Source organism: Tetranychus urticae, chromosome 2 (genome assembly GCF_039701765.1).
Source record: "Tetranychus urticae isolate SD_2017Ah chromosome 2, NJAU_TeUrti_SD_1.0, whole genome shotgun sequence".
In the NCBI taxonomy this organism is placed as follows: Eukaryota; Metazoa; Arthropoda; class Arachnida; order Trombidiformes; family Tetranychidae; genus Tetranychus; species Tetranychus urticae.
In genome coordinates, this window is record NC_142959.1 from 25,807,414 (window position 1) to 25,823,873 (window position 16,460).

At 31.6% G+C, this 16,460-nt stretch overlaps 3 protein-coding genes across 8 annotated transcripts; 1 reads left to right on the forward strand and 2 right to left on the reverse strand.

Moving 5' to 3' along the window:
* Positions 1-899: 899 nt before the first annotated feature.
* On the reverse strand, positions 900-6,919 carry LOC107360627 (transmembrane and coiled-coil domains protein 1). 4 transcript variants are annotated; one of them, XR_016198980.1, is made up of 6 exons: positions 6,657-6,919; positions 5,406-6,412; positions 4,225-4,565; positions 3,498-3,824; positions 2,066-3,353; positions 900-1,449 (listed from the first exon to the last, which is right to left on the reverse strand). XR_016198980.1 is itself a non-coding variant. In XM_015927319.3 (4 exons), exons 1-4 carry the CDS (start codon positions 6,739-6,741, stop codon positions 3,671-3,673), a joined length of 1,587 nt encoding a protein of 528 aa, XP_015782805.1. In that variant the 5' UTR covers positions 6,742-6,919; the 3' UTR covers positions 900-3,670. The 4 variants fall into 4 exon arrangements, 1 of the variants encoding a protein (XP_015782805.1); XR_001568340.3 differs by having other exon boundaries at positions 900-3,353; XR_003081999.2 differs by having other exon boundaries at positions 2,066-3,824.
* Positions 6,920-7,588: 669 nt separating this feature from the next.
* Positions 7,589-8,928, reverse strand: Xpac (DNA repair protein complementing XP-A cells homolog Xpac). The gene is made up of 2 exons (XM_015927607.3): positions 8,506-8,928; positions 7,589-8,354 (listed from the first exon to the last, which is right to left on the reverse strand). Exons 1-2 carry the CDS (start codon positions 8,682-8,684, stop codon positions 7,919-7,921), a joined length of 615 nt encoding a protein of 204 aa, XP_015783093.2. The 5' UTR covers positions 8,685-8,928; the 3' UTR covers positions 7,589-7,918.
* Positions 8,929-9,997: 1,069 nt separating this feature from the next.
* LOC107360791 (carboxypeptidase D) lies at positions 9,998-15,772 on the forward strand. 3 transcript variants are annotated; one of them, XM_089268030.1, is made up of 10 exons: positions 9,998-10,418; positions 10,487-10,558; positions 10,921-10,990; positions 11,261-11,537; positions 11,602-11,699; positions 11,797-11,969; positions 12,049-12,236; positions 12,316-12,501; positions 14,796-15,187; positions 15,264-15,772. In XM_089268030.1, the coding sequence occupies exons 4-10, from the start codon at positions 11,336-11,338 to the stop codon at positions 15,444-15,446; spliced, it is 1,422 nt and encodes a 473-aa protein (XP_089124156.1). In that variant the 5' UTR covers positions 9,998-10,418; positions 10,487-10,558; positions 10,921-10,990; positions 11,261-11,335; the 3' UTR covers positions 15,447-15,772. The 3 variants fall into 3 exon arrangements, with proteins under 3 accessions (XP_089124156.1, XP_089124155.1, XP_025016335.2); XM_089268029.1 differs by having other exon boundaries at positions 10,005-10,418; positions 10,487-10,575; XM_025160567.2 differs by lacking the exons at positions 9,998-10,418; positions 10,487-10,558 and having other exon boundaries at positions 10,830-10,990.
* The last annotated feature ends 688 nt before the right edge of the window (positions 15,773-16,460 follow it).

Here is a 16,460-nt window from a genome sequence, read left to right on the forward strand (position 1 = left end):
AATTGGGTCGCAAAAAATGTTACTTATCGACAATTTAAAGATGCTATCTCAAGCATCAAGCAAGAAGATTCAAAATTTTATTGCAATTATCCCTCCTGCATGTTTTGTGAATGAGGAAAAATTCTTCACTGAAACTGAAATTACGGTGACTACACACCTATTACAAAAACACTGGGTGACTGGGCTGTTCAAAATGCAAAAGAGGAAATTCATCCCTATTGGATCTTTTCAACCATTATTCAGAAAAATTCTTGGATAAAGATATTCAATTTTAAATTAACGAAAATTCTCAATAGAAAGCCAGGATGATTATTGATCATCATTACGATTTTCGTGTTTTAATACAACGAAATAGTGTAATTTTTCACACATATTCCAAATACGCGAAATTGAATTGAAAAAATGAATTCGTTGACGTGTTGACGGTGAGTTGTCTGGAAATTTCACATGAATGAAACACTTTTCACGTCAGGATGGGCAAAGTTCATTAATTGTAGACGATAAGATAAACTATTTTAAATTCAAGCCAAATTAGGTTTGATATTTTGTGAATCCTATGAATAAATAAAAGTCAAGTTGATTATGATTTCATTGATCTGATTTACGCGTCAATGCTTTGTTCATAAATTAGTTAACTCGATATTTGAAAGAGTTTTTATCGTCAAATCATCATGATTATATAATAATTTATATTTGGTAAATAAAAAGTTTGAGTGATGACTGTAAGTTGATTCTTACAATAAATTTTAGCGGTTTAACAATTCAAAGCCTTTCTTTTTCTGTTGAGATTGGTGTTAAAATTGGTAAATACTAATGTTGATTAAAGGTTTTATCAGATATTAATTGTGCAGTTGACTTTTAATTGAAAAACATTGGAATGAAATAAAGCATTAGAAAAGTTTTGGGTCGCAATCCGTTTTTACTTGTTTACCTTGTCTCAATTCATTAACATTAACCATTTACTTGAAATGCTAATGGTTAAAATGGTAATTGATTATCAAATCAAACAAAAATATGTGAGATAATCATGATAAGTATAAATAATGATTTACAAAGATGATGAGATGGATAATAATAATATAATTATGTTATTTGTTGTTTTTTTGCTTTCCATCAGGACAATTATGGAAATAAAACGGTAGGATTTCCGATAGGTGTTCAACTGATTGTAATTAAATAAAATCATTATCATGAAAACGGAAAGTACTATGAATCTTGCCTGGAAAGATATTAATGGTGATGATTATGATATTAATAGTTGTCATCAGCAAATTTAAAGGCGAGTGATATAAAAATAATGGTTGATTCTTTTGCCATCGCGTAATAATTTACTTGAATTAAGATGATCCAACTATTAAGGTTATACCATGATTATGTTTGTTGTCTTGATGGCTGTAAATTTTTCAATCTTAGCTTTCCATTTTCTTTTCAACATTGGAAATGATTCATCTGGATAAAATAATAATAATAATCAATAAGCAGTCTGTAAGACAGCAAAATAAGGAGTAGGAAAAGTAATCAAAAATTGACTAGGTAAAAAGAAGCAGCTAAGAGGGAAAATATAAGCAATTGAATCAGAATTATTCCAAGCGATGAGAGATCCAATAGTCCTTAATTCCTGCGATTGTGGCTACTGGTTGTTTGCGATTGTCTAGATGCAAATAATAACCGTTGTTTACACATCGATTTGATTAGATATGCATCAAAGTCATCATATGAAACAAGGAAATTAATGAAATCCATCATCATCATCATCATCATAATCTAGTGATTGTTACCCTAATTCTTTGTAGTGTTCGTATATGAGTTGCATGTGATTCTTGATCAATCACAATTCACGATTATCATCATCAGCATTATGTTGAATCAACTGCAACCAAGCAACTAAGCTAATGTTTACAAGGAAATGTTTGGTGAACACAGAAAGGAAAAAAATGCCAACAAATAAAGGGCATTATCCTTTGAATTATCCACTGTAACTGTCAGAGTAGATCATTTTCCTTAAATTTTCCCAATTGATACTTGATTTATAGAAAAGAGTTTATTCAAATTTCAGCGGAATTACTTGTTGATATCTGATGGTGGTAGCTTTGATGTAAGGTGTTTCCTCTGTCTTCCTTTTACATGTCTCTATCTTTGTTCTTTCAATTTATCATTTGTATTTCTTTCCTTCATCGCCCTGAGTAAGATCATCATGGTTTCAAACCATTGCAAATGCTTTTCATCAGATCTTCTTTTCGATTGTAATCGTATTAAAGGCTGAAAAAATTTCATTAGAAACCATAAAATCAGGTTTTGGCGTATTTGCTTTCCACACTTTGATCAATTCGTTTTTGTCCCAATTGCCATTGGTAAAACCATTTCCAAAATTTTCATTCAACCAAGACTCGACTTATGGGAACACGATTATGAATTGAGGACTGGATGGAAAGACAATGGCGAGAAAAATGATCCAAAATGCATGTGTGAGTTATGCGTAGTGTAACAAGTTGAGAGAAAGGTTGACAAGGTGAGAATATAAACGTGATTGTATAGAGATTATTCGTGTATGTTGTGTATATAAAAAGAGGTATGCGATGTTGAATCTGTTGAAAAAGGGGAGAAATTGAAAGTAGGCAAAGGAAGGGAACATGAAAGAGGATAATGATAAAGATGAGTGTGTAGAGTAAAGAAGTAGAGGATGAGAGCATATAAGTATCGGAGAGATCATCTATCACAGTTTATCCCAAAATGCTGATGACTCTTGAGTCACAATTTTACAGGTACGAGAACATGGAGTTCTTTTGTTTAGAAGAAATCTAACTTTTTTGTCCAAAAAAAAGAGTTGTTGGAGAAACAATGATGAGTATATTTATAAATAATTTTTCTGGAACACTGATGATGTCAAAACATTTTTTTGTGATGACTTGCTGTTGTCTCTCTTTATCTTTTGCATTTGGTTGTGCTGTCCCTCATCCAAGGAACCGTGAATGGAGCAAACAGATGAGCATCACCCGAAGTTGTTGCTGTTTTATTTTTCCATTATTTGAAGTTTTAAAACTTCATCTGATCATATCGTTGCATTTTTTTTCCTCGTTCATTAACATGCCAATTTGTCAAAAACCAGTAATAATATCTTTCCAATTGATCAGCTATTATTTACCCATTTGTTTGTTACCTCCTGGTAACTAGTTACATAGATCATGGCAGCCATTAATCAGCTGATGAATAGAATGATGTCGATTATAAATTAAACTACTGTTGATATTAGCAGGCATTCAGATATTGTGTGTTGTTGAAAAAAATTGCTCATCAATCTTTGATTCATAGAATGCTTTGTCCTCATTTGATGGTGATAGAAAAAAAATCTTTGACTAATGAACAGCAATCAGATAAAGAAAGAAAAGGGGAAAAAGTAGAAAAAGAATGAAGAGAAAGGATGAAAATTAGAGAAATGAAAGGTAAGAAAGATTAAGTTGTTTGCAATAGAAGAATATGAAGATTTGGGTAATCCGTACAGCTTCCTCCTTTCCATGATAATCTATTTTGTTTTTGTCAATTGCTTTGAGATTTGCCTTGTTTCATTTTCTTGAAATATTTGATCGCACAGGCTGAATTTTGTTCTACATGAAGTTACCGATGATGTGTTGTTGTCCCATCAACATCATGACTTTAATTTGCCTTATTATTTTTATCCAACATTAATCACCTCTTCAGGCAGTAATTTCAATATAATCGGAAATCGTTTGATGATTCGTGTTTGAAACCATAATACAAATTCAGCTTTTTGTCGAACGAACATCATTACGATGACCAGAATAAAAATTGTTGTCAAAAAACGGATCCTAAAGAGTCGGTAACAAAAATTGAAAGCATTAATAATCAAGTAGATGTAAGGCGGGCTAATGATAACAGTTTGGTAAAGTGAATTTTATTGACACCAAAAAAGTCAATCTAGCGAATTAGTGTTTTAAATTATACTTTGAGTTAAAAACTGAGCGAAAAAATTAGTTAATACGATTATATCACGATGATGGAGTTTTAAGTGAAGCTGAGTAAAATTTAACTTCAAGCCTAATAGTTTGTGGCATAACATAACTGAAAGTCAACTGCAATAATTGTCTAATGTTTAAGAAAATTAACTCTAACCAAACTGTTAACATAAAACGATAAATAGCAGTTTCACCCGATTGATTGAAAATTGAGTCATTTAAAATGGCAATACCAGTTTCAATATAATCGTACCTTGTTTTGAGAAAAGGTGTCACAATATTAGCTACAGTGGCAACCAATAAGAGAACCACTTGGAGTATAGTTAAAAGAACATTAATTAATTTAAGAACCAGTGCACGAGCATTCGAATTTTCCAAAGAATCAAGATTAACTAATTGTTGGAGATGTTGGTGTTGTTGGTGTTCCATTCGAGATATTCGTGTTTGACAGCTTTCCAACATTTCATAAATGTCTCGCAACCTTTCTTCGCTTTGGTACTGAACTTTCTCTTCCATATCACCTATGTTTTGCTTGAGGTTTTCAATTTCATTTTGATGCAGCTCTATCAGATCATTCATTTGCTCTTCGAGACGCTGTTTAAAGATGACATTAGATGGAAACATTGGAAAGAAATAGAAATAAATAAAACAAAAAAAAGAGGTTTAAGCATTAGATGGATAAGTAAATGGAATCAAAACAATTATCATGATGTTGGTGATGATAAGGATAAAGGAGTAAATTAAACTAGAAGACAAAACAGGATTCAGTAGGGAAAGTCGCATATTTCAAGTGATTCATTCAAGCATTCTTTCTTCTCTTATTCTAATCTATTCAATTCGTTAATCGTAAATGCGCTTAAAGGAACGGCAATCTCGAAAAATAAGAGAAAAGAAAGTAACCTCGAATCATGATGATATCTTGTTTAACTGGATATTTTAATCATCATAGACAAAGCGAGGTCATTCGTCATTCAAATGATGATTAAGTGCATCATGATATTACTTGTATACAAGGTATGTTAATCAAGAGAAAAGAATAGTTGAATGTATTAGAATCTGGCGTTGAAATAAATATCTATAATTGTGTATATCAATTTTTTTCCTGGATCATCAGTAACAAGTGACGTGAGAAAGGTTTGCATGATCTTATAATTAGTTTAGGATATAATTGCAATGTTTATTCAACCGATCATGATGACCGACTATAGCGATATTAGTAAGTAAACCGAGAATTGAAGAAACAAACTTGAGATTAGAGTAAATTAAGATAGCTTAATGAACGAAGACAAACCAATTTTAAAGAGACAGTGTAGTAAGAAAGGGATGCGAAACTAGATAGTTTTCAACAAAAATGAAGAATCAAAGATTCCTGATAAAATTGACATGGGTTGTGTGATTAAATTATATTGGCCTTTGATTTTAAGTGACACTAACCTCAGATTTGTATCTCTCTTCTTGTAAACTTTGATTGATTAAACTATATTCGGCGTGAAGTGATGTTTTGACTGCTTCTATTTCCTCAGCTAATCGTTGACAATCACCTTCACGATCTCGCAATTGAGAAAGTATTGTTTCCAGGTCGTGAATGTTATGTGAGGAACCACTCTGACTGACAAGTTGGCTGTCAAAAGTTCGGTAAAGTTGTTTAGCTGGACTTGCAGAGGACGCTCCAGAAGTAACTAAACCGGCTATAGCACCAATATTATCTGATACAGAAGATATACTTGAACTTTCATCTGACGTATGTTTAGTACTATGGCTGTGTGTATGGCTGTGAGTGTAAAATACTGAGCCACCTTGATTGTGAACACCTGATGACTTGGATTGGGCCTCTTTACCTTCATTACTTTCACTTTCATTCATTGTTGAGCTATCATTAATTGAGTTATCTGCTGAGTTGATATTGTCTGCACTCCCAATTTTATTTTTGAAAGAGTCTTTGGGTTTTGAATTGAAATTATCACCCGAGGAATGATGAGTGTTTGGCGACGAGAAAGACTTTATGCTACCAATGACACCTTCCGAAAGACCAGAAATACCTTCTTTTATATTAGTTCCTACACCTTTAAGCCCATGGCCAACATTAGTTAACATTGCTTTAGATCGACTATGCTGGTGTAGAGCTTGAATACCATAATTTTCAATATCACGAATCCTTTTTAGATAAGAATCCAATTTCTTTTGTAGTTGGGCTATCGTATGAGCAGATTTCTGATTCTTCTTTTCAAACATACTCTTAATACGTTGAGTTTGAACTTTATCAGCATTAGCAGCCAATTTAAGATACTCATTGACATTCTCATCTCGCGAGGTCTGTTCAGCTTTTATTGCTTCTTTGGTCCTCATGATTTTAGCTTGATAATGTTCAATGGCAGCCTTGATCTTATTGCAGTCCGATGATGTGGGCAAAAGAGCATCCAAATCATCTCTTGAACTTGAGTCTAGAAGACAGTAAAATCAAAAACAATCAGTAGGTAAAATTTTCAAATTTACAAGGAAAAGGAATAAGAAAAGGCTAATAAAACAATATTTATCCTTATTTAAATATTTAGCAGCAAGTATTTTTGCCTGACTCTTTTTTTGGTTAAGCAAGAGTGAGGAAAAAAAGATAGCAAGCTAAACAGGTGATTGTCAGGGTGGATCTATGGTTTCGCAGTTAGCACAATGGATAGTCGGTCGGCTTACCTTCAACAGCACCACAAACGAATCCCCGTTCATCCCTCCCAGATTCACACATTATATTCCATAAAGTGGTAACTACGACGATCATTCAATGAGTAATCCGACTGATGTAACAAAATTGACTGGTTTAAACATCGACATAAACAGTTGATAGAAGCAATGTATACAATATCCTAGGAGTAGCACAGGTTAGGTGTTTAAAATTATGAATTGCCTTATTTATGAAACAAATAAACCATATTGAATTATAGACCATATAACATTGTTGTTACAATTAAAAAGATCACGATGCATCAGAATTAACAAAAAATCCAAGCTAAACTACACGCAAACGCGTTGATGATTTGAGTCAATTTCCCCATCATAGTTGAAAAAGAGCCAGTTTTGAAAAGAGAATGATGCAAACATGAATGGAATACCGAATCATTGTAATGAAATGAGCTTTTTTAATAATCTTGTAATTAAAATGATTACTATTTCTTTTTATCGCTTGATTTATCTGACAAAGATTTTCATTCATAAATTTAATCATCAATAAAAAGTTACTCAATCAGTTTTATTTCTTTAGTAGACAGCATTACTCACTGCAAATTTTCAGTGAAACGGTTTCTCTTCATGTTTGCAATACAGTTAGTCATTGGTAATTAACTTGTACTGAATTCATTTCAAATATTTTCAGCTTTACAGGACATTGTTACATTTTTTCACTCCAATTCTTGAAATCGAAGAATGAGTTTAAGTTAGGAAAGTAAAACGAGCTTTGAATCATATTGCACTTAAGACAGTTTTTACGAATGGAAGTTCAAAATCAAAGTAAATTGTATAAAAGTCTGATGCTAATAAAATAGAGGGCCATAAAAAGCTAAATGCCTGAAATATCTAGCCTTTTTTATCAACTACATCGTCAACAATTGAAATACATATTGATTTTCAGCTCTGAGAATTAAAACAACATTTTAATAGCATAAAGCATTTCAATAAATGCTTTAGCAGCCGGTAAAGTTTGGAAAAGACAACATTTTACAAAAAAGTGTTATGAATACGATGAAATTAAAATAGACGATGTAACGTTTAAGTAGAGAGTGAGTTTCATGATGGTTTCTTTGGAGTTAGATGAGTATGCTAGACATGCATAGTATTTAGATGACCAAAATGATGTGAAGAAAGTTAGTTGAAATATTCATTCGAAGACATCAAGTGAAAAATGCATTTTATCATTGTCATTACCAAATTGCAGTCATTTTTGAACACTTGACATAATAATTTTACATTTTCTCATATGATACCACATGGTCACACGTTTTACAGGTTTTCTCGTACATATCTTCGGACTCTATGTATTTCTCCTCTCCATATTCGTGAATGTGAGCCGATGGTTTCCTCTTGTATAGACTACTTCTGACTTCCATCCTTAAAGTCTTCATTTTTTTGTCATAGTCCTTCTTTTGTCTATCCTTTCTCTTGCCACTTCTTTTTTCCTTCTCAGCAATCAAGGCTTCCTCAGATTCCCAAACCTCTAATGCTCTTTCCTCCACTTGAATGTGAAGATACAGTCTCATATCACCACGAGCCAAAGGATTAGGATTTTTTTTGGCAATGAAACGCAATGGTGGTTCTCTTTTATCCAGATCACAGTCTTTAAGAAGATATTCATTTTTAGCCTCTGTTCGAGTGATCAAACTATGTTTATCCTTAGGATCTCTGATTAAAAAAAGAATTGTATTTTAAAAATTAGTCAAATAAAGTATAGCATATGTTTCTCAAATTATTGAGAGACAGTCAACAAAATGACGAGGCATAGATGCCAGATTAAATGCGAAATCATGACTGTCATTAAATATTTTCATCTCACCTGCATGCATTGCAAACATTGTAATCAAAATTTGTCTTTAAAAACGATTCAATGAACTTCTTTTTACATTCAGTACAGGTTGATACACTTGTACTTGGTTTAGTGGCAGTTGTAGATGTATTAGAAGTTGTACTCGTCCCCTGATTCGGTATTGTCAAGGACTTAAAAGAGGTTGACATCGTTGTAATTATAAACAAATGATAGTTGACGATTGCAAATGATTTAAACTCAATGGAGAGGGATTAATAAATAATCAGAGTCATTTGATTTTCAATAGTGACAAAATATTGGTGATTATCACCTTGATGGCTCAATCAGTCACGAACCCAAGACAAGTGAACACAATACAATAAATTAAAGAAAATTTCAGAAGATTTAATGATTAATCAGATTAACAAAATTATAACAGCAATATTTCAAAAAAGAGAAACTTAAGAAACAAAAAGTTTGAAAATCAGCTGATACAAAAAACCTTTTAATATCAAAGCGAGATGGACTCCATCTAGTAATCTATTTTGCATCTATGCAAGAAAAAAAACTTACAATTGTTATTAAAATATTTTTATCCTACCATGAGATTCAGAGTTATTTGTTCAACAAATGAATATTAGACATGAATTGGATTAAAATGGTTAAATAACTCACATTGTTCAATCGATAATATGAATCCTTGATTAGATTGATTATCTTGATCGATGGTTTATCTTGGCTCTTTAATGATAAAAACAGTTGACTTAAATCAAGAGAAAGTAGAAATAATCATTTAATTGTTTATAAGTAGAAGCATGAGCCTTGAGGAAAGAACAGAATTTTGCTTTGAATTACTCAATTATTTGTTGATTCTTTTCGAAATCAATTATTGTGAGATTTTAATTGTCACCGTCAACTGAATCGGGAAGGCCGTATGAAGTAAAACATTTCCATGCCTTTGATCAACGTTTCAGTCAATATTAGCACTCAAATTAATAAATCAGATTGTTGTTGATCTCGATTGATTTGAAAAAGTCAAATAAATCGAGTAGCCTTGAATCAATTGAATATGCAATCACATTGTCTACAATTATCTAATTGTTAAGACCTCTAAAATAAAGCCAATTTAGGCAAATTTCCCATTGAGAAATAGCAATCATTTCACTGGAAATTTCATAAACATAAACTATAAAGTCAATAAATCTTCAAATGGACAAAAGATGGTTCCGATTGTGATGAATGTTTACTTGAAGAGAGCTTCTCTTGACAAATTGGTTACAAGATGAAATTAAGTTTCAATTTTTGACGATAATTTGAGCATATTTACAAAAATATTTCATCTAAAAAATCATTAAAACATTGAATATTATCAACATAACATTAATGGCATGAAAGTCATTAACAGTAGATCGAGCCACATGCGGTCGTCAGAAGTTTTGTATTTCAAGTGTCAAATCACCATGATTAATCTAAAATAGACTGTTTTTAACAATTTTGGGTTAATCAGAAACAATTTTGTAATTTTGATGTGTACCCAATTTTGTTAGAGCTTTATTGTTTGTGTATCTTCACCAGTTAACACCAATCCAACTCTTTAACTTGTTGATTTCGCATTTGAATCTGGCTCTTAATTTTTGGCGAACAAAGAGATTGTTTTGTAACTCTTCAATTCATTTATTGCGCCATTAAACATAAGTCTGATATTTGTATATTTTGCTATTAGTTTTCATCAGTTTTTACAGTTTCTTAAATTAATCAATCTTGGACTTTGACTTCAAAACTCATCTTTACAATCATGAAAGTTTATTGTGTCTTTCATCGGTGTTCATGGTGTTCAATCTGTTTTTGTGGGTTATAATAGATCCTGGTGATTTCAACTTATTGTATCTCAAAACTTTGTAATCTTGTAAAAAGACAGCGTTTTAACAACATGGGCATAATAGGCAAGTAAAGAAGCTTAAATATTTGAATGTTGACCTTATGACAATATCTTTTTTCTTCTTTTTTTCAGCGTTTACGGAAACGAATCCCCGCAAGGGATAGTAACAAGAAAAACAAGATAATGGTGGTTATGATGATGATGGTGAGGGGTCAACTCTGGTAAATCCGTAAATGTTTCTCTCTATTGGACCCACTTCATGAATCGACGATCTTGTCTTTATGTGAAGATAAAAAAACTTGATCTAAATTTTGGCACTAACCTTTTTCTGTCTCTCTCTCTCTCCTTCTCCCCCTCCTTATTTATTGCTTCTCAGCGTCTTATTGTTGCTCACTTTTCTCCCATTTCTCTATCACCTGAACAGTTACCTGTATACATAAAGTTGCCTTGCAAGTCAATTAATTAGAACCAGTCGGGCTCTCAGCTCCTCTTTTCTGCTGCATCAAGTCAAATTTCTTTCTGTTTTCATCTTGTTCTTTCAACGGTTTATGTTCCCTCTCCTTTAGGTTAAATTTTTACAATTACATGATGAAGTGCTGTTATCCATAATGTTAATCAACTAACGCCGTGTTTTAGGTAAATTAAACTATTATTTAAATTGTTACCTTTTCTCAAGTATATCGACTAATTTTTGAAATTTCCCCACTTTGTTAATGCTCTAATCAGTTTAATGTCTGTTTGTGTTTAATGCTGCTTATTCTGTCACCTTCAAATGTTGCTTTTGTTTGATTTCAATCATGTCGTTCTCGTCATTTTATTGCAGATAAATCATTGTCTAAAAGCATTCAAATATATTAATCTCAGTTTTTTTGCTCTTTTTATTTACCTTGTTTATTAATTTTCTAGTGAATTGTTGATCACCTTTTGATACACCGAAAACCAACGACAACTTTACCAAACCAGTCGGATTACCTTTCCATCATGAAGCTCTCTGTTCTTTGTTTCTCTTCATTTTTTTGTGTCATCCTCATTATTTATTTAGCAGCCATTAATTATGTACGTGGTCAGCCCACCATTGACTTCAATTATCACAACTATAATGAAATGACATCAATTCTCAATGATATTCACCGAAGCTATCCACATCTCACATCACTCTATTCAATAGGGAAATCTGTCCAAGGTAAGTTGTATGAGATTTGTACAATTTTTTAAGTTATAAAAGGAAACTTTTTCTTCATCTTTAGGTCGAGAGCTTTGGGTCATGTTGATTAGTAAAGATGTCAACTCAGATGTCTTGATGAAGCCAAATGTTAAATATGTGGGAAATATGCATGGTAACGAGGTAAATGTCATCTCCAACTTTGTTATAATCATCAACTTTTCCATGAAATACTACTTTGAATTACTTTTAACCCAAACCTTACAATTTCTATTACCAGGCTGTCGGTCGTGAAATGCTTCTCCATTTAATCTTACACTTACTTACCAACTACGAGTCTGATCGCTATGTAAGATACCTCATCGACAATACAAAAATTCATATTATGCCCTCGATGAATCCCGATGGTTTTGAAATGTCTAAAGAAGGCCAATGCCATGGTAGCACTGGAAGGTAAGAAGAGTACAATGAAAAATTTTGCCTTTTTTCTTATGCCCATTACTAACTTTTTTAATATTTTCACAATGAATAGAGGGAATGCTCATGGTCGTGATCTTAATCGAAATTTCCCTGATTACTTTACGACAAGTGATGCACCGATTGAGCCAGAAACACAAGCCATCCAAGAATGGATTCGGAAAACTCCATTTGTTTTATCAGCCAATTTACATGGAGGTGCTTTAGTTGCAAGTTATCCATTTGACAATTACCCTCAAGGAAGTGAGTCGATCATCAAACCAAAATTAGCTCCAAGATAAAAGGTGTCCACCGATATTAAATTCTTGTTTTTTTAATCCAGTCTTAGGATCTCTAAAAGCAGCTCGAAACTCACCGTCTCCTGATGATGATGTTTTCCTTCATCTTGCCAAAATATACTCATTTAACCACCGAACTATGCATCTTGGTAAACCATGTCCTGGACCTGGAGGAACCAATGGATTCCCTAATGGTACTACCAATGGAGCTCATTGGTATCCACTTGCTGGTGAGTACAATTCACGGTACCAATAACGAGATTATGTCGTTTGTTAATGCAGACATTGCTCTCGACATGTTTAGTGTTGAAGAAAAGTACGAATTGTTTAAGCTTCACGCTAAGCTAATTTTTGTGAGAAACATAGTTTATTTTTCATTTCTAATCAAACTCAATTTGCAATTTTATGGGAACTTTTTCTTCAACTAGTCTACTAAGCTAACTAATTAAACCATTTCTGTCTAATATTTTCTCTTATCAGGCAAAGAAATGAATTTTAACCATTTTTTAAAGCACTTTTTGTCACTTCTTTTTTGGTTGAGCCAACATTTTACCGTTTCCGTTTTCCTGAATTGAGCTTGAAACTTCTATTTAAATGGTTGTTAGAAGAAACCTGAATGAAAAATTGATAAATCTGAATTAGTTGGTTGACTCTGTTGATGTTGGGAAACATTTCAAGATTATTCATTTTGATATTTAGCAATAATTCTGTCCCAAACCTAACAAAGGACTCTTATTGATGATTTTAATCTGATTTTTTGAATTTTTGATTCAAGAAGGACACTTCAACTTTCTATTGTTAATTTATTTTGCAACAAGCAATCTAAAATATGAACTGAATCTATCCCAATCAATTAGGTATTCACACCTTAAATGTGAACTTGTTCTGACATTTTTCATCAGTCAATCTTGAAGCTAACTCATTATCTTAAAACGTGAATCCAATCTTGAAAAAAGTTACTTTAAACCATTCAATTAGACAATTATATTTCCAATTTTTAACTTGTTTAACTAATTTTACCAGAAAAAAATATTATCATTTGATGGCTAAACTTCATCATTGTTGCTACTTCATTACCAAAAAAAGAGGTCAACCAATCACTTGACCTGCTTTTAATAGCTAAGATTCTTGATTAATCTTGTTATTTATTGCAGAAGACTAACAATTGTATAGCATTTAAGTGTTTATTCAAAATCTAAAATTGTTTATTAGTATGTTAACAATCAATTCTCGGTCTTATTATATTTTCCAATCAAAGGGCGCAACTTTTTGTTGACCTTCTTGCCAAGTTAATCACTAAGCTTACCTGATGACAGTTTGTAACTGAATGAAGATGAGAAAGATGTTGATAAGTTATAAAGCTTCTGAATTATAAATCATCAGAGCAGCAAGCAACACAATACTAATAAAATGGTATAAATGGCACTGAAAATAATATACCAAAAAAAGGTCAGATTCTGCTTTGAAATATACCAAACATAAATAATGCATTTTGTGAAAGTGAAAAGATTGATTGTTATTAAACATTATATTCATCTGTTTACTAAAAGAAACAGAAATCATTGAAATGCATCGCTAAATCTCACCTGAATTTCACCTTAATCTCTTTTTTTCTCATCTATTTCTTACCTTAACTTAGTGCTATTATTATATTCAAAGAGGTTTTGCTCTTATTGTCTATTCACATTCTATTTGTGGTCAACAAAAGAAATCCTTTTAAACACTTGACTCTTCATTTTATCATCTGGATAAATATTTTTCCTTCAAAATATCATAAATTGATTGATAGCTAATTATAGTCCAGTAATGAATGGTCATTGATTTTACCTTCAACCTTCTATTGATTGTCTTAAGTCTAATTTTGATCCTTTTTTTCCTCTGCCAAATGCTTCAATGAAAAGCTTTATCCGAAAGATCAAGTTATGATTATAGTCTAGTAATAAACCTTACGAAATCTGTCAGATTTTTCATGATAAAACTCACAATTTTTTCTAAGAATTGTTTCTCAGTTAACTTTGCAATTCTAGTTCTACTTTTATTAAACTTGATTTTTTTCACTGTCTTAAGTTCATTGAAACTTACCTGATTAAAGGCCATTGAATTAATATGAATTAATTATAAAAGGGCTTGGCGTTGAGTTCATTAGTTTCAAAACCTAACCTTGAATCACAAATAACAAAGGATTATACCAATCCTTTATCATCTCATCGTTTTTTGGGTAAAAAATACTCATTAATGTTCATTTTTCAGGCCTTTCAGACTTGTATTGACCACAAGAATTAATAAGTATCAATCAATTGTCTGATTTTGTAACTTGTAAAAACGTAATCTTCGGCTCATGCTGTTAACATTTTACAGAAAATTATAAATTGAGATTGAATTGAAATTGACATTTTTGTTAATGTTGACTTGTAATCACGTTTTAGTGTGCACTGAGTGCTTTATTGAAACTGGTAATCAGCTTATATTTTTATTATATTGGCAATTAACTAATCAAATTTTTCTTTCTTGATTGTTTCAACAGGAGGAATGCAAGATTACAATTATATCTGGGAAGGGTGCATGGAATTAACATTGGAGTTATCGTGTTGTAAATATCCTTATAGCCATGAACTGTCTCAATTTTGGTTTGACAATAAGCAAGCATTATTAACGTATATGGGTGAAGCTCATCGAGGAGTTCGTGGTTTAGTTCATGACATGAACGGAAATCCAATTCCAAAAGCTATTCTAATGATTAAAGGTCGTAACATTTCATTTAAAAGCTCAGATAAAGGTGAAATATGGAGGATATTGTTACCTGGAACTTATACCGTTGAGGTTAAAGCTGAAGGCTTTGAGCCATTAAGTAAAACATTTTCAGTTGCTGATGGTGAAATTACTGAAATTTATTTACAATTAAACTCAAATGAATTTGTAAGTAACTCTTTATTTCCATCGAAATAACCAATCGTTTGTTGCTAATTTTTTTCTATTTTTTCTATTTTTACAGAGAAAAGGAATTGTTTCATCGTTGATGCCTTCATCTTCATCATACGGACATCACCATTTATCACCTCAAAATGAAACATTATTTTTCCCGGATCAACCCTTTCCATATGTTGGATCACCATCAGTAATCCATAAAGAAACCATTTATACTAGATTTAATCGGTGGATGAATAACTGGGGATAACAATTAGGCATAAATTAATCAACAAAATACTTCAATTTTTTCCAATCTGTTCCTATTTCATGCCACCTTCATGACTCAAATTGAAAAAGCTTGACCCTTGAAACCCTTCTATGACCATCTTAACTTAAAATATTTTTCCAATTCCATAACAAATTGATCATTAGCAGTTAAAAAATTAACAAAAATGTTCTCAATAGCAATATCTTCCTCTTGAAATGTGATCTTTACTTTTGTAAATAATAATGTAAAATTAGACAACTAAAGAAATCAAATTTACTTGATTTACAAATTTAATAAATCAAACAACGACAAATTTTTGATCTATTTAATTGTATTTTGGGTAAAATTTATTGACAATATTGACAGTTGATAATTTATCATCTTAAACTATTTCAAAAACATAGTAATGTATTGAAAAGCCAAACCGCTGAGAGTTGAAGGTAGCTGTGATATTAATAGGAAAAATGTAACCCACAAATGATTGTTTTTGTTTCAAAAGAACCTGAAAACAAATTATTTTTCACCGAAACAGATTCAATATTGTTAATGGATTTTATTGATTATATTACATGCTCATCTTCCGGTTATATATTTCACCAAATCTCTAGAGATAATCAAAGTTTACGGAAACAGAACAAGAATGATTATAACCTTTGCCATTGCCAAAGTGAGGACGATTTAGATTGATTTAGTATTTTGGGTTTACCAACGCAATTATCATCTACACCAAAGGGAAGGAAAAGGTCTTCCAAGAAAATTATTTTAAAAGATGTTTAAAGGTAAAATTGATTAAGATGATTGTAATCATTAAGAATCGATTTTAAACTGAGAAAGAAAAGTCTTCGCCATATTAATACATTTACATTCAAATAACGTCACTGATTAAGTCTTTGAAACAAATTTACATTTAAAATGGCAATTAATCTGATCAACACTCACTAATTAACTTGTTCATCTAATTAAAGACTTTGACAAAAAGTCAATTAACCTTTAAACACAATAAGAGACAACAAT